This window comes from Triturus cristatus, chromosome 1_1, assembly GCF_964204655.1.
Source record: "Triturus cristatus chromosome 1_1, aTriCri1.1, whole genome shotgun sequence".
NCBI classification, from domain to species: Eukaryota; Metazoa; Chordata; class Amphibia; order Caudata; family Salamandridae; genus Triturus; species Triturus cristatus.
The window spans coordinates 551,694,964-551,721,948 of NC_140579.1; the positions used below are offsets into that span (position 1 = coordinate 551,694,964).

At 48.6% G+C, this 26,985-nt stretch overlaps 1 protein-coding gene across 1 annotated transcript in view; it reads left to right on the forward strand.

Annotated features, from left to right (window-relative positions):
* Nucleotides 1-23,576: 23,576 nt before the first annotated feature.
* The window catches only part of PSRC1 (proline and serine rich coiled-coil 1), a 251,207-nt gene continuing 247,798 nt past the window's right edge, over nt 23,577-26,985 (forward strand). Inside the window, 2 exon segments of the mRNA XM_085643328.1 lie at nt 23,577-23,630; nt 24,329-24,386. Of these exon segments, the coding sequence (XP_085499454.1) occupies nt 23,621-23,630; nt 24,329-24,386 (68 nt within the window). The 5' untranslated portion in view covers nt 23,577-23,620.

Below are 26,985 nucleotides of genomic sequence, written 5' to 3' on the forward strand. Positions count from 1 at the left end.
CCGCTGGCAGGCTGGCTCGAGCCCGAGCCGCCGGAAGGCTTATTAGGCTTCTTCACCGGGCCCGAAGGTGGGGTGTTCGAAGCAGTGTCTTTGGTCTTGCCTAGGCCCGGAGGCGAAGGCGTGACCGAAGCCTTTTTGGGTGTCGGCGTGGGTGTGGGAGGGGGTATTTTACTCACGACCCTCTGCGCCGGGGTGATGTCCTCCACATCCGAGTCGTCGGCTTAGGAAGCACTGACTAGGTCCTCTTCGGTGTGCTGCTGTCCCGGAGCTTCAACGTCGTCCCCGAAGATGTCGACTGGAACGGAAGTCGAGGAGTGCGCCATTTTTCGGCTGGCTCTTCGATCTCGAATAGTCTTTTTGGATCTAAAAGACTTGCAGGCGGGACAGTCTCGAGCCTCGTGTTCAGGGGAGAGGCAGAGGTTGCATACCTCATGAAGATCGGTGTGGGGGAATTTGGAGCCACATCGAGGGCACTTCTTGAATGGAGTTCTTTCCATCAGCCGGGACCGGAGCCTGGATAGGCCCGAAGGCCGCCGTCGATGACTGGAATCGAAGGTGTGTCGAAGAAGAAGGTGATTGAGGAGATCAGGATCTAAACAATACCGCGGAGAGCGAGGTTCCACTTCGATCGTCGAACTGGAATGTTCGGAACCGGAGCGCGAAGTATTACATCCGAGACCGATGGCGGAAAAAAACAATCTGAGGATGGAGCCGAAGCCCATGCGCAATACGAACCAAGGGAGGAGTCACCGACCTCGTGACTTCCAAAGACTTTCCAAGAGGAAAAACAAACTGCAAACATCCGGGCTCAACACAAGATGGCGATCTATGCAAAAGTGTGTAATCTGCAGCTCATATGCCTCGAACATATACTTTCTCAGAATGAGATGCTTTATATAAAAACTTTAGCAATATGCAATTGACTTTTGTAGAAAGTTACAAGTGGTTGCAATAGGCAACACAATTTTAAACACAATCATGCATTGAGTTCAATGGAAGTTTCAAGTTATTTGCAACAGATTACTATTAGGATTACTTTTGGGGTTCCAGGACTGGATCCTAGATTCAGTCCTGGTTCAGTACTTAGAATCAAGTGATAAAAGTCGTCTTAGTTATTGTCAAGATTTTTAGACAATATTTTGCTATTTTAAAAGTTGACACTTAGAAAATATTTCATAGAAAACAGTCAATGATTCCCTATGGAAGAAAATTCAGTTGCAGGTATAGTATTTTCTCCTTACTTTTGTAATCCAGTACTGGGTGCCTAGACTCAGTACTGGGACCTTTATCCAAAAAAGGTAAGTAATTACGTTTTCACAATTTATACGATTTTTAAAGAATATTTAAAGTTTGCAGAAATCAACAGAAGAAATTTCACAGAAAAACAGTCAATGGTTTCCTATGGAAGAAAATTGGGTTACTGGTAAGTACGGTTGTGAATATTTTTCAGAGTCAGTGCTGGGTACCAAGATCCAGCACTGGGAGCTCACCTAATAGCAGGTGAGTATTTTCGTTTTCGTTACTCTGCTGATCTTTGGTGAATATTTTAAGTTTTGTCCACACTTAGAAGAAATTTCAGGAAAAGCCAGTCAATGTTACCCTATGGAGAAAATTGAGTTATCGGCTTTAAGGTAAGTAATCGACTGGCAGAGTTAAGGTTCTGGGCATAGACTCAGGGGTCTCCCAGGGTCAGGTAGGTACAGTTGTTACACCCTCAGCGGCACAGGGGCAGCCGGGTGCAGAGAGAGTTAGGCCCAATGTTATCCTACGGGAGGCAGGGGGGCCTTGGTTGGTGGCTGCTGACTAGCAGGCCACGCGGCTGTGGGAGCTGGGCTCCTGGTCACTCGCTCAGGGCAAATGGGGAAGTAGATAGGTGTAGAGGTTACACTGCCAGACCCACTTGGGCGGCTGGGTGCAGGGTGCTTTTGAGCCTTCGGGCGCTCAATTGGTTTCAATGGGAAAGCTCCGGTTTAGAAAAAGACTGCAAGCTCGGGGACGAAGATTCTTCAGGTGCCACCACCACTTCGAGAGGTAAGTTGGGTAGTTGGAGGATAGGTAGGTACCCCGGAGTTGGGCACAGGGGGCCGCGGGGCACCGGGTGCAGGGGTGCCTTTTGGTGTCAGGAAATCTTAGCCTCTGTTGATCGCGGTTGGGGGGCACCTGGTTCTGAGGCTGCAGGCGTCGTCAGGAGCGTCGAGGGAAGTCCTTGGGTGCCAGACTCGGGGTCACAGTCGCCGTGGGGGTCGTCCTCGTGGTCTTTGTTCACTCCAGCACAGGCCAGGCTTGGCGGGTGCAGAGTGTGAAGGGTTCGCGGTTCCGGGCTGATGCCAGGGATAAGAAGCAGATTTTGAGTAGAACCTCTAATCATGGGAGTCCCAGGTGCTTAGAGCCAAAAGGTAGCCAGGTCCTCCAGGGTTTGTGTGGTTGCTGGCCACAAGAGATGCCGGGTTGGAGCAGGAGCAGGTTCGAGGGTCGACAGGCCGGTAGGGCTGGGGCCAAAGCAGTTGGTGTCTTCCTCTTCTTAGCAGCTGCAGGGCAGGTCTTCTTTCTTCTTGCTCTTCGTTGTTTGGAATCTGGATTCTGGGGAAGGAAGGTTCACGGTGCCCCCAAATACTAGATTTAGGGGCGTTACAGGAAGGTGAAGGGCAGGAACCAATGGATCACTGTCCTGGGGTGGGTACACCCCCTATCCTGCCTCTCTCCTGTGTGAGGAGGACTGTAGCCTAGTCCTGATTGGGCAGGGCTTCCCATCTTCAAGATGGCGAGAGCCCGGAGATGTGCTTCACCTCGCCACCCCCACCTGAGGGGTGGGGTTGGCAGGCTGGCACATCCCCTGTCCTTATTTGGGGTTTCCGGCCAAGCTTCCCGTCAGAGTGGGGGGTTGCAGTGGCCTGGGGAAGCTCACAGAGGCGGCATGCCTTTGAAGCTTCCCCCTGCCCATCCTGGGGAAGGAGATCTAGCACCTCCACCAGGATATGCATTGGTGCAGGCCCGGGAGAGCAGGGGCTCTCCTACCCAGGGGTCCAGCAACATGTCTGCTGTGTGGCAGCCTAGGCAGCCTCTCAGACCAGACGTGGATTGTAGGTTAGGTTTCAGGGGGCATCTCTAAGATGCCCTCTGGGGTGCTTGGTACATTAAATCCCACACTGGCATCAGTGTGGGTTTAATGTGCTGAGAAGTTTGATACCAAACTTCTCAGTCTTCAGTGTTACCATTATGGTGCTGTGGAGTTCGTGTTTGACGAGCTCTCAGCACCATGTACTCTTAAATGGTAGCACTGCACTTACAGTGCCCAGGAATGGACCTGGGTACTGTAGGGGCACAGGGCTCCTGCTCCTGTGCCCACACCACTGGCATAGGGCACCCAGGTAGAGGGGTGGCTGATGTATGCCAGGGCAGTGTAGGTGGTGGGCATGGCACACAGGGATGTGTGCCATGTTGACTCTTTGTTTTGTCTTGTACCCAGACACTCAGCCTGCAAGGGCAGTGTGTGTGTTAGGGTACAGGGCCTCTAAGGGCGGCACAATGAGTGCTGCAGCCCTTAGAGGCCTTCCCTGGTCACAAGGCCCTGGGTACCTAGGGTACCATTTACCAGGGGCTGACATGTGGCCAGGGTTTGCCGTTTTAGGTTTTTAGGGCAGGAACATAGGCCTTGGGCACCTGATTGGCAGGAGTCCAGGGCACACTCAGTCAAAGTACATTCAGCAATTCAGCAAAAAAATGGGGGCATACCATGCAAGAAAGATGGCACTTTCTCACAGGCCTCCCCTATTCATGTGTGAGGCTGCCCAGAGGAAGAAGAACGGGGTGCCCTGAGGGAAGGTGCCTGGCAGTGTTTGTGAGGCCCGCACTCCGGGGAGGTTTGAGCCATGTGGCATCCAGAGTCTGGCATTCAGCCTGGTGGCAGAGACCGGAAGATTTACAGGCACGGAGCGGGTGAGTGCCGACAAGGGGAGGCCCGCCTAGGAGTAACAGCGGAGTGACTGTTGTTAGTGTGGTGGTGCAGGGCCCTCTCTCACTCGCCCTCCACCTGAGAGGACTCTGTTCTGTGGTCAGGCACCAGTGCATGTGGGGCCCAGCGCTTGGGGCCCAGGTGGCTGTGGAATAACTGGACTAACTGGGCCATTCTGGGAATTCCGGGGGACGGCCCTTGATGCCTGGCAGAGACTAGCGGGCGATTGGAGAGCGGCCCGAGGGGGTCAACTCTGGCTTGCACCTACAACTGCGACAACAAGAAGGGGGCGCATTGGCAGTGCCCGGGACATACCTGGGGAGCTGCATACTCACATAAAACCATGGGAAAGTGTTGTGAGGTAGGGTGAGGTCTGTGACCTCCTGAGAGCTGAAGAACGAGTGGCCAGTGGTTTAGAGAGTGACTGTGGGCTCCTCATGAGTGCATTACATATGGGGAAAGGAAAACCACTGGAACCCCCACAGGGGAACACCATGGAGCACTATACTACCCAGACACCTGCTTCTCACTGGCAAACACGACAAGGGGTGCTTGCAATGATGCAGCTCAGGAACAGCCTCTGGAGGAGTCACCCTGAGCGGACATCCTGGCAGCCATTCAGAGATCCCGAGTGGCACTGGAGGGAAAAATAGAGATGGTGTCTATCGAGGTGAACCTCCTTCACACAGATTTGCGGGAGGTGTCAGATAATGTCCAACCCACGGAGGGCTCTATTAATGAACTCCAGTCAGAGGTGGCCGCACTGAAGAAGCAGGTGGCCGCCATTGCAAAGAAAACTGGGGTCCTGAACGGGCTGAGGTGGATGCGACAGAGAGCTTTGTGGAGAACTGGATCAGGGAGACACTGCAGCCTGCTATCCTTTCTCTGTTTTTTGACATCGAGAGAGTACATGAGCCGGCCTTCAGAGATTGGGTACAACTACTGTACACTGATCCAAAGGCCTGTATTAGAGTGGGGGGTGCAGGTTCGGAGGCCTGAGTGGTGGGGAGGGGAACTCAGCAGGGCCGCCCTCTTTCGCTGCTTCTATTTTCCTCAGCTCTTGAGCCTTTGGCGATCCTGGAATCCAGGGAGCTGAACGCTGGGGTATACGAGTGAGGGGAGTTCAATCCTATAATTTCATTCTACATAGAGGATGCGTTGATTTATGCCTATTCACCTACAGAGGCGGTGCCGGTGTTGATGAGGTGCATGGCTGAATTCGGAGGGATTTCTGGCCTGAAAGTCAACATCTGAAAGAAACACGTTAGTTATAGATTCCTTACCTTAGAATTACCCCCAGGCGTCAGACTGGATCTGGAAAGTTTTTTTCGTCAGCAGTTCCTTTGCGTGTCGGAAGGTGGCGTTGGTCGGCTCCCCGTCCGTCGTCGGCATCGTGATCGCCGGGATGACGTCACAGCAGCTACTTAGACGCCGCCCTTGCACGCTGAAGTCAGTTCATGCTTTTTCCGCGCCAGCCAGCGCAGATCCGGGAATAGCGGTACCTCAGTAACTTTTTCTCGACTTTTGTCGACTTCTTTCTTCGAGTCTCGACTCCTAAGGTACACGAGGGATGCCCGGCTTCAAGCCATGCGGTTCCTGTCATCAGATGATGTCGGTGACGGATCCGCACCACATGTCTTTTTTCCTGGAGCGCGCCCAGGACTCCAAGTCGTGCTCCGACTGCCGGTCGATGGCGCCGGAGGCTTTGCGGGAGCGGTCCTGAAAGCTGCTTGAGCACCGGCAGCCGGCTCCGTGGCGTTCGAGGTCCCGGTCGCGAGGGAGGTCGAGGGACCGGTTGTAAAGCCACCATCATTCTGTTTCCAAGTCTTCGAAGTCTTCGCACTCAGGGTTGGGTAAGTCGAAGCATAATAAGAAGTTGAAGAAGCATTGTCACTCTTAAACTGCTCCCGCGCGCGGATCCCTAAGAGTCGTTTCCCTCCCCTTCTGAGACCCGGAGCGACTCCCGCCGAGCTTCGTACGTTCTACGAGGCGATGCACGCCATTTTAGGGGCGGCCTGACCCCACAGACTTGGTTAGGGGTCCTAGGCATTCTCCCTCGGCATCGCATGGCCCCCTTAGATCCAGGCCTGGTTCCAGATCGGCGCCGGTTGACCGGATTATGCCTCCACCAGCGCCGCTTCTTCCGGCACCGTTACAGCATTCGACGCTGGTTGGCCCCCCGGCCAGCGTCGACCTCCGGCCTCCATCCCGACGTGGACCCGGAGTCGGACCGGCGTCGTCTGACGCCGGATCAAGTGCCGAGAGGGGTTTTAATGCCCCTATTCACTCCTAGGGCCCCTTTTCAACCAGAATGGCACCCAGATACTGAGGAGCGGGACTGGGAGGGGTGAGGTGACCCTCTAGCTGACCAGGAGATTGAGTAGGACTGGAGAGAGGAACTGGGGGATGCCAATGGTTTGGACACCTCGCCTGACCTTGGCATGTTGTCTCCTCCTACCATGGCTACGGAGGAGGGAGTGCCGTACGTAGTGGTGTTGCGTAGGGCGGCTGAGGCTCTCAACCTCGAGCTTCCTACGGTGGCGGTCAGGACTATCCTCCTGACAGAGGTGCTTCAATCAGCAGCGAGCTCTTCGGAGCCCTTGCTTCCGTTTAATGAGGCCCTCACCGACATCCTTTTGGGCACATGGTCCAGGCCCAACACGGAGGGCTCCCGTGGACAAGATGATTGCCCGATGCCACCGCAGGGCTCCGGGCGACCCCCCTTTCCTTTTCCAATACCCCACCCCGGAGAGCTTAGTAGTCCAAGCCTCCACCTCCACCTCCAAAAGCACCTTCCCTACCGCTCCACTGGAAGGGAATCCAAGAAGCTGGACCATCTTGGAAAGAAAATGTTCTCTTCCGCCAGCTTAGGACTGCGGTCCGTAAACACCGCATGTCTCTTGGGCCTTTATTCCCACTCAGTGTCTGGGATACGGTGGCGCAAGTGCTGACTCAGTGTCTGGAGGAGGCCCGGTGTGAGAAGCTGGCCTGGCATATGCTGGTCACTAGTTATAGTGGCCACCTGGCACCAGTCCAATTCCACTCTTATGGTAGATAGGTTTAGGACAACCTTTTAAAGAAAGCTATCCTACTTGTAGCTGTGAAGAGCAGCCTTCAGGCTAAGTCTCAGAGGAATGTAAAGCAGCTGGTTTTACCTTATAATCTCTTGAATTACCAAATGAAAGGACACCACATATATGTATCAAATATATATGTATTTATTTCTAGACACACTCTACTAATCTCTTTATGAGATTAGAAGTCAGGAACATATGCAAATATCAACGTTTCACAATAAGTTAAGCACAAATATGGCTGGGGCCCTAGGGGCGTACCAGACCATATACTAAAAAAGAGGTTTAGGAAAGTCGACTTGCAAGGGGACAAGGCCTAGGGCCTGTAGAATTGCTGGGGCTTCACTAATCCACCCAAGGCAGGTAAGTAAAGGACCCACGGGAGATGCATGCAGTATGAGAACACAGCCGCGGGTTCCCTATTGATTTCAATGGAGCAAGTCGCGGTTGGATTTTTAAAGTTTAAGGGTACTTCTAGAGAGTCTACAAGCAAGACACTTACAAGGTAAGTAGTTCGAGGGCCAACACCCACAGGAGCACCGGAGTGCACGAGTTACCTCACCCAGGGAAGCCGGGTGCATAGGTGTCTTTTGGTGTCGGGTCGCGTTGTCATTTTCTATGGAAGCAGAAGAAGTTTTGCTGCTTGCGAAGACTGGAGAAGTGTCCGGTGGAATCCAAGGCTGGATTCAGGATGAAGAAGACCTGAAAGCAGAAGGGACAGTGTTCACAGTCACTTGCCAGTGACCCGGGGCCAGGAAGATGGATGCCCACGGAAGTCGGGTGATTTCAGGTGATCAAGGGTATTTTGACTCTTCGCTCACGAGGTCCAGGAGGGATCGACGATGACCAGCAGCTGGATTCGGAGTGTCCTACAACGTCTGCAGCTTACTGAGGTGTCGGCAACCGGATTGGAGCCAACAAGCCTTGGCAACAGCAGGTCTCATGGAAAGTGAATAAAGTCAATGGTGCAGACCAGCAAGGTCTGAGGGACTCACCCAGCGAGGGTAAGTGAGGGCAGACCTGGAGCAACCAGGGGAGCCCTTTGGTTTGGTGAAGAAGTCTTCAGAGGACCCACAAGCCAGCTGGCAAGGGATCGCGAAGACGCCTCGTGAGGAAATGCTTTACAGGAGCCCACGGTCACTCGGGACGGGGTAGGCCTCTGATTTTCGCTGTAAACCCTGCTGGAGGCTTGGGCCACACGTGGTCCAAAGCACAAGTTCGTAGAACGTCGTGAAGGGGTTGCACTCGACAATAGTGCACGGTACCCGGGTATTGCTGTTCCTCGTCACTCGTGGGGTCCACTCGCCTCAGCTCTGCTGGGGACTCACAATGGCCGTCAAGAAGTCAGGAAATCTGCATCCGGGGCTGCAGGGACTACGGACTCCGGCGGGAGCGGGAAAGTTTGCGACCGTTGATTCACGTTTTTGGTGCCTGCCAAGCAGGGGAGTCACTCCTTGACTCCAAGGGAGATTCTTCGGTCTTCCAAAGGTAGTGGAACGTCGAAGGGCTAGGTTTCTTCTTGTAGAGCGTCGTCCAGGGATATCTGATTTGCAATGGCAAGGTTCCCCTATCTTATACTAAAGGAAAGGGAGGGACTAGCTCTATGACCACCAACTTCCCTTTGTACAGTTTCACGCCAGAGCAGGGGCAGGTAGCCCCTGAACTGGTTTGAGCTGGCATATGCACAGAGGAGCCTACTGATCCCCCAGTGCAGGACTTCAAAGCTCTCTAAGAGTGCACCCACCCAGCCCCAATACACTAAATCCTGTCTGGAAGGTGGTGACACCTCCCTGCGACAGGATGCCTATTGTTGGGCCTCCTCCACTGCGAGTTTCAGTCAGCAGCAGGAGGGCAGCCCAGTGTCTGTGCTGGTGGCATCCATTTTGTGATGCGAGGGCTCTTTCAGATTTCTACCGTGTTTCCACAGTGGGTACATGTCGTCCCCTCTAGAAGGGTGGCATCATACTCCCACACCAGTTACTGGTGTGGGGGTATGATTCCAAGTTGTTTGACACCAAACACGACATGTTTTGATGCAGTCATTCCAAAGTTAGCATTTACCGCTAGGTTATTAATGCACTTAAGAGTATATGGTTTAACCGCATCCACAAACAGCCACAGAGAATAGACTCTGCCAGCTGCAGAGGGGCCCTGCTCATGCAGAGGCACCCCCTCACATTGTAAACCAAGCACCCTGCCCTCAGGATTGATAGGGCCTGCCTTAGGGGTGACTGATAGGTTTATATGTGTGTGTATGGTGAGATATAGGAACCTATACCTCTGTGAGGAGTGCTAACACTACCTCACCCAGGCTGCAGTAGCAGGCCTGTGGTGTCAGATTTAGTCTGCTTCCCAGGGGTGGCATAATACATGCTTCAGCCCCTGGTAGGCCTGTGAAGTACCTATGCCCTTGGTACCTAAGGTACCATATACTAGGGGCTCATAAGGTACCACAGTATCCAATCACTAGTGCATTTAATATGCACTCCAAGTTGTTAAGAGAGAACAGAGAGACTGGGGCCCTGATTAGCAGGGACCCAGCCAGACTATAGCCAGAAACCAGTGTTAACATCAGAAAAAAAGTGGGGGCAACATAAGTGTAGATCCTACTCTCCTACACCCGGGCAGTGCTCTCCCAGGCTGTCGCCGGCAGGTTGGATGTAGCGAAGTTTGTGATACGTTGTGGGCTGGACTCCGCCGACTCTCTGGGCAGGACCATTTCAACGTCACTAGCCCTACGTCGCTACGTCTGGATGAGGTTGACTGGTTTTTCAGGGGATGTCCAGAACGCCTTGAAGACATGCCCTTTGATGGCTGTCGCCTTTTTGACGACAAAGCAGACAACACCTTAAAGCGCTTCAAGGACTCACGGGCTACGGCCAAGTCCTTGGGCCTCTCCACCCGCCCGTCAGCTTTTCGCTTCTTTCGTGGCTACGGAAGGGGTGCCCCGCTACGTCCCGCCCAGAGCCACAGGCCGCAGCAAGTTACCCAAACTTCTGGGGACGTGGGAACCAATGCCGTGGTTCAGGGAGCCAGTGGGCGGGCCAGTCCACCAACCCCCCACCCTCTGCACCAGCCTCCAAACCCTCCTAGTGTGACCTTTCAGGCCCATCAAACGCCAGTGGGCGTTAGGATTCCACCCCCCACTGGCGCACCATCACGTCAGACAGGTGGGTTTTTCAAATAGTCCGAAGGAACTACTCCCTCCCCTCTGAGACTACCCCACCAGCCGTGCCACCTCGATACCGCCACATGTTGGAGGATCACCTGGCCCTTCTCCAACAGGAAGCTTCGGCTCTCTTGGCCAAGGGAGCCATCGAGCGTGTACCTGTCCCAGAAGTAGGTCATGGTTGTTACTCCCACTACTTTCTGGTTCCCAAGAAGGACAAGGGCCTGCATCCTATCTTGGTTCTCAGGGACGTCAACCGCTTCCTCCGGAAGAAGAAGTTCAAGATGTTGACGCTGGCTCTGGTCTTGTCTGTCCTCGACACAGAAGACTGGATGGTAGCGTTGCACTTGCAGGATGCTTATTTTCACATCCCCGTCCTGCCGGCCCACCGGCATTACCTACGGTTCACGGTAGGCCACGAGCCTTTTCAATTTACTGTGCACCCCTTTGGCCTTATCAGTGCTCCTCGGGTGTTCACGAAAGAGATGGCGGTGGTCGCAGCTCATCTGCGCAGATCAGGGGTTTCAGTCTTCCCCTATCTAGACAACTGGCTGTTGAAGGCGGGTTTGCCCCAGCCAGTCGTCGCCCACCTCCAGACTACGACCTACCTCCTGCATTTGTTGTGGTTCTCCATCAGTGTGCCGAAGTCACACCTGACCCCCTCTCAGAAGCTCCTTTTCATCGGAGCGGTTCTGGACACGACGCGGTTTTACGTTTATCCTCCCAAACAGCTAGTCCAGGATATTCGGGCTATGATTCCGATCTTTCAGCCTCTTTCCCGGGTTTCGGTCAGAATGACTCTGAGGCTGTTGGGCCTCATGGCCTGCTGCATCCTGTTGGTCGATCATGCCAGGTGGCATATGCGGGCTCTGCAGTGGGGCCTGAAGTTCCAGTAGGCACAGCATCAGGTGAATCTGTCCGATTGCGTCCAGATCTCGGAGGGCACTGCTCAACATCTGCAGTGGTGGCTCACAAACCAGGATTGGGTCAATGGCAGATCCCTCTCCCTCTCCCAACCAGAACACACGGTGGTGACGGACGCATCCCTTCTGGGATGAGGCAGCTACATGGGAGAGGCGGAGATCAGAGGCCTCTGGTCTCCGGCGGAGTCCGGGCTTCACATCAACCTTCTGGCGCTCCAGGCGATTAGTCTTGCACTGAAAGCATTCCTTCCCTCTGTCCGGGGAAGAGTAGTGCAGGTGTTCAAGGACAACACCACCGCCATGTGGTACTGCAACAAACAGGGTCCACGACCCCACCCCGCCCTATGTCAGGAGGCCCTTTGCCTCTGGACATGGCTGGAACATCAGGACATATCCCTGGTGGTTCAACACCTGGCAGGTTCCCTGAACGCCAGGGCGGACGAACTCAGCCGCAGGTGCATGATGGATCACAAATGGCGTCTTCACTCGGAGGTGGTGCAAGGTCTCTTTCGACAGTGGGGAGAGCCTTGATTAGATCTATTGGCCACCGAAGAGTACGCGCAATGTCAGCAATTCTGCGCGTTGGAATTTCCAAGGCGACACTCGCAAGGCGACCCTTTTTGTCACGAGCGGAGCTGCGGTCTGTTGTACGCCTTTCCACCTATACCACTTCTACCCAGAGTGCTGAAGAAGATCAGGCGCGACCGGGCCCAAGTCCTTCTTGTGGCTCTGGATTGGGCATGAAGAGTCTGGTATCCCGAGCTGCTCAACATGACCATCGATCCTCCGATCAGACTGCCTCTTCGGGAGGATAATCTGTCGCAGCAGCAGGGGACGGTCCTCTGCCCGAACCTGTTTAGTCTCCACCTCACGTGGAGATTGAGCGGCGGCAGTTGACGTCTTTCGACCTGCCTCCTGAAGTCTGTGATGTAATCTTGGCAGCCAGGCATCCCTCCACTAAGACGGTATACGCCTGCTGGTGAAACAAGTTTGTGGCATGGTGCACAGCAAAGGCTGTGGATCCCCTTTCTGCCCCTCTTTCTAAAGTTCTCTTGTTCCTTCTTTCTTTAGCCCAGCAGAGCTCTGCTCTGGGCACTATCAAGGGCTATCTTTCAGCCATCTCTGCCGTCCTTCGGCTGCTAGATCAACCTTCTCTTTTAAAGTCCCCGGTGGTTAACCGTTTCTTAAAAGGCTTAACGCATCTCTTTTCTCCAATCCCCTTCATTATGCCTCAGTGGGAGTTGAATTTTGTTCTTACCTATTTAATGTGCGCTCCCTTTGAGCTGCTTCATAACTGTCCTTTAAGGCTCTTGACTCCTAAGACTGCTTTCCTGGTAGCCATCACTTCTGCTAGAAGGGAGAGTGAGCTCCAGGCACTTTCTTCCAATCCTCCTTTCCTGTCTGTCCATTCGGACAAGGTGGTTCTCAGGACCCGTCCATCCTTCCTTCCTAAGATGGTCACTGCCTTCCACATGGGCAGACCATTACTTTGCCCACCTTCTTTCCGCCTCCTTCTAGGGAGGAGGAGAGGCTTCACCGTCTAGACCCAAAACGTTTGCTCTCTTTCTATCTGGATCGCACAAAACAGTTCCGGGTGGATGACCAACTCTTTGTTGGCTACGTGGGTGGCAAGAAAAATCGGGCCGTACACAAACGCACCATTTCTCGATGGGTCGTTTTGTGTATTAAGGCATGCTATTCTCTGGCTAAAAAGGAGCCTCCGGTCGGGCTAACGCGCCCATTCCACCAGGGCGACGGCAGCCACTACTGCCTTGGGAAGAGGAGTTCCTCTAAATGACATCTGTCAGGCGGCCACGTGGGCATCGCTGCACACGTTTACGAAACACTACTGCCTGGACAGCCAAGTGCGGAGAGACGGCGTCTTTGGCCGTTCTGTTCTCCAGAACTTTCTGGTGTGATCTTGATTCGCAGACCCACTACCGGGGTTGGTATTGCTGGGGTATCTATTCTAAGGTAAGGAATCTATAACTAACGCGGGATCAGGTGGGAAACGGAGAGCTCTTGATACCTAGGGATTATGGTTATGCACACGGAGGTCGCGCTCCAATATCTGAATGTAGATAGAATTCTGAAGGGACTCACCCAGTTGTTTGGGTTCTGGAATGCATTGTCCCCGTCAGTTAAGGCCAGGGTGGGCTTTTCTAAGACGGTCTTTCTCCCACGATGTCTGTATCTGGTAAAAAAATGTGTTGCTCCCACTTGGCCCACAAATATTTCAATATCGAAATAGCCTATTGATCCCATTGGTGTTGGGCGGGAAGGTGGAGTTGTATTGCCCTGTCGGTCCTCAAAAGGGACATAGAGGAGGGAGGTCTGACCCTCCCTGATATGCATCTCTATTATTTTGCGGCGCACCTGCAGCATGCTGCCTAGTGGCTTGCGGAGTCTGCAATTGGAAATAAAGGCTTTTTCAACGCATGACTCAGGGGGACACCCTAGCTGAATTGTTGATGAGGGGGCCATTCAGAGATCCCGATTCCATATCTGTTGAGGCACACAGCAACAATATGGGAAACAGTAGTGAAAAGTGTGCTTTGTAGGGCTCCTTATGTCTGTGGCTCTTGAGCCATTTCATACTATCGACCTAGACATGTCCATGGAGCGATGTAAGGCTGGTGGGTGTCTCGAGGCCGGGAACCTAGATCTGGGTGAGGTCTTTTTTACTTTCCTGGATGCGCAAGACACATGTAATGCGGGACTGAGACAACTTTTGCAATATGCTAAATTGGAAAACACGGCAAAGGCAATATGGTGAAGCTTTCCGGTGGTGCTGCTGCCCTCCCAGTCATTGGGCAAGTTAATTAGTTGAGGGAAGAGCAAGCACCTCATTACTCTCTTTTATAAGGCACTTAAAGGGGACATGACAAAACACCCGTTCAGGGCAAGGCTGGCATAGGAGGCAGGATTGGGGGAGCCTCTCGCAGATGGGGATTAAGACCATGCCTGTGAACTCATGCGGGCAGTCTCCTGTAACAACAGGTTTAAATTATTACATTTTAACTATTTGCATCACACATATGTGACACCATTTAAATTGGATAGGACAGATCCCACCAGGGCAGCAAAATGTGTACGTTGTGGAGAGAAAGGTGCTACATTTTTACATCTCGCTTTTCTTTATGATGAGGAACATGGGTTTTGGAGAGAAGTGGTGCCTAGAGTTGAGATGGCCACAGGTGTCGCAATACCCCTCACCCCCCAGTGTTTGCTTGCTACAGATGGTGGCGAAACCCAGGGGACGGAAGATTTTACATAGATTTTGCAGTCACAAGGGGTGACTATTGGGTGGATGGGGTCTCGTGCACCACAGACTGCATGGATCAAGTATGCGCTTGAATGGGGGGACACGGAAGAACAACATCTGCGTCTGTTTTGCTTTGATGAGAAAGCTGCTGAGGGTATAGTAGATTGGGGAATATTATTGGATGAATTTAATGAACATAGGGACCCAGATACCGATCAAGTGTAGTTCTGATGTGTATATGGTTGCATTTAGCTTGCAGGCTCGGTATATATTGTTCTGTCAACCTTGTGTTATCCCTTACTTTCGGGAAAGTTTGATGTGTCATTGAGCACTTATAACTGGCGAATCACACTGGTTGCTATGTTTATTTGGTTACAAGATATGGAAAAATATAAAGTTTTTAAAAAAAACAGATAGTCTCTTCAAAATTGTATTTCGTTAACATGAAGAAGCGTTTCACCTTAGTACATCAGAATATATCAGTGCATTTAGAAGTATTTTTTTTTTTTAAAGTGCCAAGTTTCAAACCGGAATTTAGAAACATTAGTGGTATATCTCCCCAACCCAGACCCTGACAACAATCCAAATAGTGAACGAAGATGCAAGTCGGTGTTAAGCAGACCCCTGGATGGCCTGGGTTGCTGTTAAACATGGGCAACATTATAGTTTATTAACTCAAACACAGCAGATGGTTTTGTACTGCACACAACCTGAAGTTGCGGCCCTCTTATGTGTGATAATGAAGAGAAAGGAGGCAAAGTGAAATAAACCATTTGCCTAGGATCGCACAATTTGGTAATGTGCGGAAGCCGGGATTCATCCCTGGTTTTCTGGCTTCACATTGCGCAATTCAGCCACAAGATGTACATGCTTTGCTTCCCATACGCCCCCCTGATACCGGTTCCCCTCCACTGCCCTCTGCGGCCCTTGGTCACACCACAGACCAAACTCTTTGTGCCCTGGGAAAATGTTTTCGAGTACCCATCCATTGGCTGATCCCTGAAGTGCTCAGACACCTCTGTCCAGTCGGTTACTATCACAATCAATCAGGGGTTTGTGAAGCGCGCTACTCAACTGTGAGTGTCTCAAGGGGCGGGGAGGGGGGTGGTCAGGGTGGTGCAACTCCAGGTCAGGCAAAGAGCCAAGTCTTGAGGTTCTTTCTGAAGGCGTGCAGGGTAGGGGATTGTCTGATGTTGACTGGGAGTTCGTTCCAGGCTTTGGCTGCGACGTGGGAGAAGGCTTTTCTTCCTGTTCTGGATCTGCAGATGCGCGGGGTGTATGCTAGGGCGAGGTCAGCGTAGCAAAGGGTTTTTTTCGGTATGTGGAAAGAGATTTGTTCGTTGAGGTATTTGGGTCCAATGTGGAGGGATTTGAAGGCGTGGGTGAGTATCTTGAATGTTACTTTCTTCTCGACGGGGAGCCAGTGGAGGTCTCGCAGGTGTTGGGACATGTGTTTGTGTCGTGGTGTGCCGAGGACCTGTCTGGCTGCGGCGTTCTGGATGGTCTGGAGTTTGTGTAGCAGGGATTTGTTGATTCCTGGGTAGAGGGCATTTCCGTAGTCTAGTTTGCTGGTTATGAGGGTGTGGGTGACAGTCTTTCTGAATGCGGGGGATCCACTTGAAAGTCTTGCGGAGGGAGTTGAAACAGGTGAAGGCGACGTTGATCTGACGAGTCATGGGGAGGGAGGAGTCTAGGATAATGCCGAGGTTCCGGCTGTGGTCTGTCAGGTTAGGGGGGGTTCCGAGGGCAGAGTGCCACCAGGTGTAGTCCCACGCAGTGGGGGACGGTCCCAGAATGAGGCCCCCAGTCTTCTCTGAGTTGAGTTTGAGGCAGCTGTTGGTCATCCAGGCTGCAACGTCTTTCATTCCTTCCTGGAAGCTGAGTCTGGTGGTTTCGGGGTTGTTCGTGAGGGAGAGGATGAGCTGCGTGTTGTCAGTGTAGGATACTATGCTGAGCCCATGCTGTCTGATGATGGCGGCGAGGGGGACCATGTAGATGTTGAACAGTGTGGGGCTGAGCAAGGAACCTTGGGGCACTCTGCAGTTGATCTCTGTGGGTTCGGAGAGTAAAGGTGGGAGTCGGATCCTTTGGGTTCTGCCTGCGAGGAAGGAGCGGATCCAGTCGAGGGCGGTCCCCTGTATGCCGGTGCGTGGTCTTGTGCGAGGGTGCGGTGGAAGACAGGGTCATAGGCTGAGGAGAGGTCTAGCAGGATGAGGGCCGCAGTGTGGCCCTGGTCGAGTAGCTTGCAGATGTCGTCGGTGGCGGCGAGGAGGGCGGTTTCGGTGCTGTGGTTTCTCCGGAAACCGGACTGGGAAAAGTCGAGGCTGGCATTTTCTTCGATGAAGGTAGTCAGCTGGGCGTTGACGAATTTCTCGGTGACTTTGGCTGCGAAGGGAAGGAGAGAGATGGGCCAGTAGTTTTTCAGGTCTGTCTGGTCGGCCGCGGTTTTCTTAAGGAGGGGCTTGACTTCTGTCCGCTTCGGGGAAGATTCCTGTTTTGAAGGTGGCATTGCTGGTGTGTCGTAATTAGAGTGCTATGGCGGCGGCGTCTCTGTGGAAAATGTGAGGCGGGCAGGGGTCTGTGGGGGCTCCTGAGTGGGTGTTCTTCATGGTCGTGGTGGTGACCAGTGTCCAGGCAGAAATGATGGGCTGGTCGTCCTTGCTGGGGGGGGGGAAGGGTGGTTTCTGGGGTCTGTTCACTGAAGTTGTTGTAGAGGGCTTTGATTTTCAGGTGAAAGTAGGTGCTGAGCTTATTGCAGAGGTCCTGGGATGGTGTGACGTCAGTGGCTTCGCTGGTAGGTTTGGTGAGCTGCTGGATGAGGTTGAAGAGTTCCTTTGAGTTGCTGGCGTTGGTGAGGATTTTGTTCCGAATGAAGGTCCTCTTGGTGGTTCTTATGAGTTGGTGGTATTCTGTCAAGGCGTGATTGTAGGTGGTCTGTTCTTTGGTGGTTTTGCTGTTTCTCCAGTGTTTCTCAAGGCATCTGCAGGAGATTCTGGCTTTTTGGAGGTCGGTAGTGAACCAGGCGGCCTTCGGGGGCGTTGTCTGTCTGGGTGGTGGAGGGGGTCAAGTTGGTCTGCGCAGCTGGTGATCCAGCAGTGGAATGCCATGGCTGCAGCGTTGGTGTCAGTTGTGGCGGTTGTGGGATCGAGCATGAGGGTGGAGTTGAGGTGTTCTTCCGTGACCTTGCTCAAGTTCCTTCGTGGAGGTTTGTGTGCGTTGGTGGTCTTGAACGAGTAGTGAACGCAGTGGTGGTCTTTCCAGAGGGGTTGCGAAGTGGGGCTGAAGCAGATGTTGGTCCATCTTGCGAAGATGAGGTCGAGGATGTGTCCGGCTTTGTGGGTGGGGGTGGTGTCGAGCTGCTTCAGTCCGAGGTATGTGAGGTTGTCCAGGAGAACGGTGGAGTCTGGGTCCCTATGGGTGTCTAGGTGGAAGTTCAGATCTCCGATGAGTATGTAGTTTGCGGAGGCAATTGCGTGGGGGCGAAGAAGTCGACAATGTTGGTGGAAAAAGAGGCGCGGGGCTCAGGGGGTCTGTAGACGAGTGTGCCGCGGAGCGTGATTGTGGGGCTGGGCTGAATCTGTTCAAATTAAAAACATGTTGCACCTTCTGATTTACAATTGTGTTAACCATGGCTCTTAGAATCTAACTGTAAGTAGCATGATCAATATCAGATAAGTTCTTTGAAGTATTTTGAAGTGCATTAGTCTGAATTTAGCAGTAATAGCGACTTACCCAACAATAGAAACACCTTGCCCCAGTCATGAGTGGATACCTTCACCTCACACTCAATTTCTCATTTTTGTCTGAGAAGTAGATTTTTTTTACCATGCCACTTCTGATGCCTCTGTATAGCATAGTGAACATTACTCTGCTTGGATCTGCAGTTATTACTGAGAGAGTTTGTGATAGTGTAGCAGAGTGTGCATTTGTTCCCATGTGCTCAAAGCTAGTTTCTGCAGCTGGGGGATTTTGAAAGAACTGACGCGTTCACACTGTATGTTTATGATGTGCTATTGTCAGTCATTTGATTTCATATAGATATAGTCCTGACTTCTGCCTCTCTTCTGAACTCAGAGAACAACCAGGGCAGCGCCTGCAGGACATAAAGCACTTTTACTTTGAGATTCCACAGCAGCACTCTGTAAACATATGCAATCTTTACTAAGTGAGGATTCGTGTTACTCGGAGCAGCCTTCTGAAATAAATTAGTAACAAATACATTGGCATCAATTCACCCCATAGTAATTATTTATCTAAGCTTAGTCTGTGTGCCTATTACCGTGCTACATGCTCAACTGGGCGCCGACAGTCAACCTGCAATCCACCGTCCTCGCATCATTGTTGAATTCATTCCTCTTTTATCTTACTTTTCCTGCCAACCCAGAATAAAGCAACCGAGTAGCTGTGCAGCTCTGAGAAAGCAGTGGTTGGATTCAGCACTCAAGAAAGTAAAAGCATCGGAAGAGGCCAGAGATGGCAGCAAGATTTGCAGAAAACCAAGAGATTTTTGTAAATTCAATGTCACTTTATCTATGATAAGTGTATGTCATCTCTATCAGGGTGAGTGACATGAATGCCCAACTAAATTAGTTGCAAACCCATTGCAGTACTAATACCGGTTAAGCCTTTTCCCAAACCTGGACAAACTGTTCTCACAGTAAACAGTAATGATGCATCTTTATTAATAGTGAATCCAGGAATCTGTCTGATGTATTTAAGTATGTATAGCAATGTGTTCTCCATGTATGGTCTAATTTTTTTTGCCGTTCTCCAGCCATGTACATACCCACATTGATCTTTACGAACCAGTTGTGTTGTCAGTTAGTTTAATCATGAAGCCAGTATTTTACACCCAATTGTTGTGTCTGTTATAATCTTTGACAGTGGGCAGTATTTGTTCTTGCATGGGTCAACGCAATATGCTCTGTTCTACAGCTTTAATGTCGACTATCAGTAGATGTTTTGTTTGTCTTATATAACTCTGTCGGTAAAGCCTAATTTTCATGTGTCTAACACAAATTCAGGCTTATGGGTTCTTATTTACAAAAGCTATTTTGAGGTTGCAAATGCTCCAATTTACAAAATTGGAGTCTTTGCAACCACCAAATAGTTTTTGGAAACGTACAAAACCTTAACTCCAATTTGGTTACGTTTTGCTGAATCGAAAAGTAGTTTCACAAGTACTAATCGAATCAAACATTAGAAGGGGATTGTTTAGGGTGCCCCTTCCAATTTTTGATTCCTTATAGTGTGTATTGACGGTTGGCAACCATAATTGTGTTTGGAAACCATTGATAAGTTACCAACACCTCAGTGGAGGTGGTAACCCATTAATGAATGGGAAGAGGTCCCCATGGCCATTCACTTTGTGAATGTTGTCAAAACCTGTCTGGGAGTAAGCACTGGTCCATCAAATCACTGCTTACTCTTTACAACAACAAAAAAATAATACGTTTGTTGCTTTTTAATTTTTTTAAACGCACCCTGTTATCCTTTAAGGGAAATAGGTTGCATTTATATTAAAAAAATGATTGTTTTACTTAAAGCAATCACAGACATGGTGGTCTGCTGACCTAAGCAGGCCACCAACCCAATGATGACAGTGACCTGATTGGGTCGCAATTTGTGACCCACCTCATTAATATTCATGAGGTAGGTCGAATTGTAACGACTATGATGTAGTATTTTGTGAATCAACCTATTAGTACCTACATGGTTTTGAAAAATACTAATCCTTTCAGTAAACGTAGGTGCGCAAATTGTGATGAATTTTACCATGTACATAAGGCTCTCAGTTGCCATCTTTATTTCTCCAGCGGCACAATTGTTTTCAGTTACTCCATCTATTTTAATGTTAATTTGCGCACATTCAAGGCCTGAAGTTCGAAAAGTAGATTGTGATCATCTAGGTCTGTTTCTCTCGATTATGTTCGCAAGTAATCATGGAATAATACATTTGTACCTAGCTGTGTATGTAGGACCACATTATTATTTTCTCTGATAGGTGTTAGATGAGTGGAAATGTTTTCCTATTTAGCAGCCGCAAGAGCACGCTATCAGATTTTTCATCTTCCCAGTGTAAACTTTGTCAAAAACCTTTGAATTGGAACATCTCCATTTTCTGCATCTTCCTCAGCAGGTCGTATGAACTCTCTAGCTGGGATCTCCGAGTAGCTCTTGAGCTACCTGTAGCTCTCCTTCTACTTATAAGGGGCTCTCCTGTGTGCAGCCAGCCTACTAAATTAGAAGCTTTTGCTTGGTTGAATTAATATATGTATACCAAAATGGAGAGCGTATATTTGAGACGAAAATGTGTTTATTTTCACAACTCATAAGCTAATATTTAAAGAAAAATGGCTGAACTTCCAAAATATATTTAAACCTGATATTGGAGTGACAAATCGTGTGGCACTGAAGAGACGTTTTACAAATGTTATCTTGGTGCCAGGAGCATTGCAGCTATGGCTGGTATGCATTACCCATGTAGAAGCATTCCATCTGGAGCTGCTTTATCACCTCTTTTACGTTCACTGCACTTGTTACCAGTCCGTAAAAGGCTTATTTTTAAAATCTGTTGCCTGATACAAAAATTCCTTCCTCGGAAAAGGTCCCAGCTATCTAGTGTGTATACTCTCATTACCGCTCTCCTAGACTGCTTAGATCTAGTGACAAAGTGTTGCTGACAGTCCCACCGGTCAGAAGGGCCCATACAGGAGGCAGATTCTTTTCCTATCTAGACCCTCTGTACTGGAATAGGTTACCTTTGCATATTTGCATGCGTACGGATCATCTCCAATTTAGAAATTTACTGAAGACAGTGCTTTTTTAATGCAGTAGCCTGGCTTGTGTTTTGGCTTAGCACCGAGATATCCCTCTCGGGGCGATTTGTGCTCTATATAAATTATATTAACATAACATATTGACAATATATTAACATTACTGATGGCAACCATGCCTGATTCACTGAGGTGATCACTGGTAGTATTCCGGCAAATATTTAGGCAACTAATGTAATCTTGTCAGATGTGGTCACTATTAGAACACTAATAATAGCTCTTGATGAGTTTCATTGAACATAAGTAGCTCTTATTACTGAAAAGGATGGAGACCCCTGCTCTAGCATCTGTGGTATCAGTGATTTTGCATCTGTGGTGTGCCGATTGTATTACTTTTATTCCAGTCATCTCTTGTTCAATATATATATATTTTTTTCCAATCCCCTGCAAGTAGAGGTCCTTCTTACCTTTGTTTAGCCAGATACAATTACCTTCATCGCATCCCACTCTATTCCCCAAGTTGTGGCTGCATTATCTATCTGTGATTTAGTCATCAAGCCTAATTTGAAATTAGGCTCCAGTAGACTATCAGTATTACACCCCACCAAAGTTATAGGTCACGGTTAAAGATGAATGGTCTAACAGTATTCCGCGGTGGTATTTTAAGTCATTAATCTATTATATGTGTTCTTCTCACGTCGGCAATGTATAATCTAATCTGGAATCACAGTGGTTCTCTGCCCTTCCCACCATCCTATGCACAGTTAAAACCAAACCACACCACTGTCACACCTAAAAATGGCTGGGATGACATGAGCAACCTGTGGAAAATATCACGTTAAGGGCATAAATCTTTGTTGGATATATTTTTTTCCACTATAATGTATCTGTTTTCTGGGTCATCGATATTATTTGAGATTAAAAAAAGTGTGACTGGTGCCCCTACTCCACGTACAACATATGGAGCATGACAAGGACCCATTGTTTCCCTTTTTTCTTTAATGCTTATCCTCCACCGTCATCTATTCATTCGACCTCATCTTCTTAAACTATATTGAGAACAATCAAAATGCACTAAAATAAACTCCACAATTTTCAAAATGGACAAGCCTAAACCACAACCTTACAGCAGTTGATACTAAAGCTGAGCCCTGACAAAAGAGAAACTGAAACTATGTCAAAACCTTATAACTAAATATCTAAAGAACAACAGTCGTAGGTCCCTCCCGGCAAGGATTATCACGCACTTGGGCATTTGCAGGAGTTGTGGCATGGCTCTCTTGTATAAGTTAACTCAGTAGTAAAAACCTGCTTTTTTCTACCTGCGTAGCCATATCCTGAAGTGTATTTCTCCTTAGGTAGCATTTTTATTAAGGGTAAGAGCCTGCCTGGCCTCATCCAGAATATCTTAGACTTCCTATTTTCTATAAAACCCTAAAGACTGGGATATTCCTTCAAAGCTCTGAGTCATTATCCTTGTTGGGCAGTAAGTTGACGAGATCCATTTTTAACCGAGCAGGATTCAGAGCCAGAAATACAGTCATCATTATCAGCAGCAACACCATCTGCAACGCTTGACACCAAACACATGCATTGGTGTCTTCTGTGACTAGATCAAATACTCTGAGCAAGATTGGCAGTGTATATGGGTTTGGTAATCATGGAAATAGGGTTGCACTACATGCCTTACAGAGTACACTGAAAAAAGGCCAAGGGGAAAGAAATTGACCGGGCCGGGATCTGTGGCAGTGAGGCATTGACAGTGGGAGTGTGGTCTTTGGAACTGAAGCTGCTGCAGAAATGGCTATACCGGAACATAGAGATAGTAGCTGAGGCATGGAGTAGAAACACTGACTTGCAGACAGTGAGACACACTTACTGACACTGGAACTGTGAGATGCATTCATTGACATGCCTCCTAGAAGACAGACAAACTTGGCACCAGGTCTTCAGGAATCCTTAGAACCTCTCAGGAACGCATCTTACCCAGATCTCAAAGAGAAACAATGGCCTCCCACATTAAAGAAGTAATAGGACATTCACTAAAATGACATGAGACTGAAACAGCTCAGTGGCTCTTGTTGTTACTCTGTTGCATAAGTTAGTTTCAGCAGAACTCTTGCCTTGAATGCACATAAGAGTGGGACCCAATATGATGATGCCCAGTGCATTCTTGCCATTGTCTTGTCTTATCTCAGTTGAGGAAATCCATCACACAGTTCATTTGATAGTATGTGTAATCAATTTTCTTTTTCCTATGTACAGGCTGCTTTTACTACTGAAACTTTAGTGTTCTTTATTTTGTAGGCACTTGAGGTAGTTCCTTAGTAGTGTGTTTTATGCTTATTTTGGGGTTGGAAAATTATACTTTACTCTGGTTCTTTAAGCTGTGCCTTGTGTGTTTCTTTTCCTAGGTACGCCTGAGCAGACGTGGAGCTTGGCACTTGGGAAGGTGGACCTGATGGATCAAGGTAAGAAACCTAGGACAACTCTGTTCTCAAGGTGATAGGGAAAGCTTTTTCAAAGAAGTCCATTATGGAAGAAAAAGAATGAGCAGTCTATCATAACCTTGGTAGTTTTTTTTTTATCCAGATGGTTTAGAACATTGTTTCATTCTGCAACCATTCTGTTATCTGCAGTCATTTCTCTCAGCCTGAGCTGATTTTTTTCAGCATTGGAAATGCTGTGTGTTATGTACGGCATTAGCATGTACAGTGTATTTATACAGCCCTATGTTACTTTTTTAAAGTAATGTGAAAAAGACTGGGATGTGATGAGAGACCCCATTCCAATTCAGAATTGATGAGCCAATCAGATTGCTGTTCCTGCTATCGAGAACTAGGCAATGTGTCGGTCAAACATTGGACTCCAGCAAGACAAACTCAACTTTTTGGCCTTACTAAGTCCACACAAATGCAGTTTTAGTGATAAGCTACATACCTCCTTTTTATGCGCTTTTAATGCGTAGTAAAATAGCAGTATCTAAAAGGTTACACATCAGTTAAACCTAGAGTGTCTAGCTGCTTATGAATAGAACACACAGCACCCTAGAACTGGTGTTTTCTGGAATCGTAGATCATATTTGCACTGAAAGATTTGACACAATTGAGTTAACTTTGCAGATCTTATTGAGATAGCCGCTTGCTAATTCTCCTTTACTTTGTTCTAGATATCGCATTCATTACTGATGAGACGTTTGACTTTGGACTTAGTTCTTTTTCTGATAGGTAAGTTAAATTGTATATGCTATTCTTTTTATGTGTCTGAGGATGTCGTTCATTGACAATGATACTTGTAAGTTCTGTGCTGTGAATGAGGGTAAGCTAGCAGAACCAAGGACATTTGTGTGATGCTTTATATCCCTCGTAAAGCCATACCTTAATTTTGGAGGTTTTTTTTCTGCATTTGTCTTAAGGTGACATTTTAAAGTAACCAGTTAGATTAATTTCCTTGTTTAGAGGTGACAAATACTCACTGTTTGTCTTTGTTATCCTAATATTTCCATTAAAACATAATCTGGTACTCACCATTCATTTCCGAGCAGACACAACCTTGCATATTCACAGAGAACTCTGAAGTAAAAGGTGTGATCGTTCAAGACAAAGGCATTTGTGTTTTCTGCACATATTGAAAACAGGACAGTCTCCTTTGAATCACTGCTGTCTAACAATTGAACCGTACCAAGATACGTTCGGACAATGGAGAAAAAATTAATAGATGCTACATGTAGATTAAAAAAATGTTGTCCAAAAATCAAGAGGCTAGTAGTGTTCTGATTTCGATGATCACAGCCCTTCTCGTGGTTTCAGCTAAGGCCACCTCATAAGGCTTAATGTTAGAATAGCTAATGAAGGAGTCTGGTTAAGATAACAACTTCTGATTGTTTCATTTCAACTATGTACCTTTAGACTTCTACCTTAAATAATTGTTACTTGAATACATAATTGTAGCTTGTGCTCTAAAGCTATTAAAAAAAAATCTTCTTACCATCCTGCTTATAGTGCCATCCCTTCCCACCCAGCACTGTCAGTCCTTGTGGTCGTGTGTGACACACACTAACCCCAGTGTTTATGCTTCTCCCACTCATCTTCCAGTTCCTTTCTCACAAGAGCAACACCATACTCTAATGCAGTGTTCTCTCAAATGATTGAAACAGCACCCTATTGTGAAAGCTGAGGTTTTATTTGCATACAAATCATTCAAATGGTTGCCTAGCCATGCAATACATGGAATCAATTGAACACAATGCCTAAAACCGTTTCTTGTACCAGCGATCAGTGAACCAATATAACTCTGCGATTGTGGCTGACAGTCCAAAGCAGATGCACCAACATTTTAGTTAGACGTTGATGACAACTCTCAAGCACTTAGCTAGGCTTAAGTCCCCACTTAAGCCTGTCTTCAGCATTGAAAAACTAATTATTACATTACATAGCAGACAAGCTATCAGGCGGAGTGACATGTGAGCTGTCCAAGGTGCAGTAATTTTGCTCACGATCCTCAGTCCATGCATTCCAGGGACCCTCGTATGTGGGAACGGTCTGTGCTGATTTTGAGTGCCACCTCTGTCGTAATGATTGCTCAGATCTCCTACATGCCATTAAAGGGGTGGGGGCTGTTCAGAATGCTCCAGGTGAGGAGTGTAGACTAAATACGTTTTGTTGACTCTACCAAGCTGGCTAACACAGATAATGAATGCGTTCCCACTAAAGTGAGAACGAACATTTGGGGTTGTTGTATTCCGCTTTAGGTGTCCGTATATAGGTTTTCCTGAATCATGTCCTTATATGGGCACAATTTGCATTGCCCTTATATAGGCATAAGATCCCAGTCCTTATTTAGGCATTAGCCATGCTATCCAAATACAGGCATGGTCACCTACATCCATCCACCCCAACGTCACGACGAGTTCTTAGAAACCAGACCCTTAAGCTCTTGGGAGTTTCCCCTAACACAGCATTATTGATTTCTTCAAGAACTCATTTATAATGCATGAACCGCTATTCCTTAAGGCTTCATTCAGGACGTCTTCCTCTGTCCGACTTTACGTCAATGCAAACATTCGTAAGCACCTTCCAGGTATAAGTATACCTTCCCTTGCCACGGCAAGTACAGATGAGCCCCTTACTTTAGAGGAGCCCGTGTCCCGGCCTGACGCACTGACAAGAGACTCTGTCATCCCTGCTCGCAGAGAGTCCAGCTTCCAGTGTTCTGACTCCTTTTGCGGTGTGTTAGAGTTCGAGACTCGGAAAGAGATTCCCACCTCTCTCATTCAAGGTATGGAGCTGACTAGAACCTAGAGGGACTCTCAGCATACTAAACTATAGAATAACATCCTATAGAATACAGCACCTACTTCTTACCTTGTACTACACTTAGGTTAGGTACACTGGGGTAGAACTAGTTAGAGAAGCATCTTATGAGTACTCGCATTTTTAGCCTATGTTATTTGTGTATATGAATATATGTGTCATAGCTAAAAGATAATGTTAGCGCAGTATTATATCTTTCTACTGCTTACGCTGTACATAATATTTCTCGCATACTGTCTTGTGATTATAACCGCTCATATCTCTTACACGAGAAACAAGACTGTTCAATAAATCCTTTTATTGAAGCGCCTGTCTATTCTTTCTGTGTAACTCTGAAGAAACTAAGCAGTTGTTCGATTCTAAAGGGAAACAAAGTTGTTATGTTTATGTGGTTGCCAAATACTACTCCCTCCTTGTTTACAAGGAGTTTCTAGTGGCCTCTGAGTTAGCTGGTACAAATTAATTAAGTTTAATATACTCGGTAGGGCCATACTGACCCCAGTCCTATGCCAAA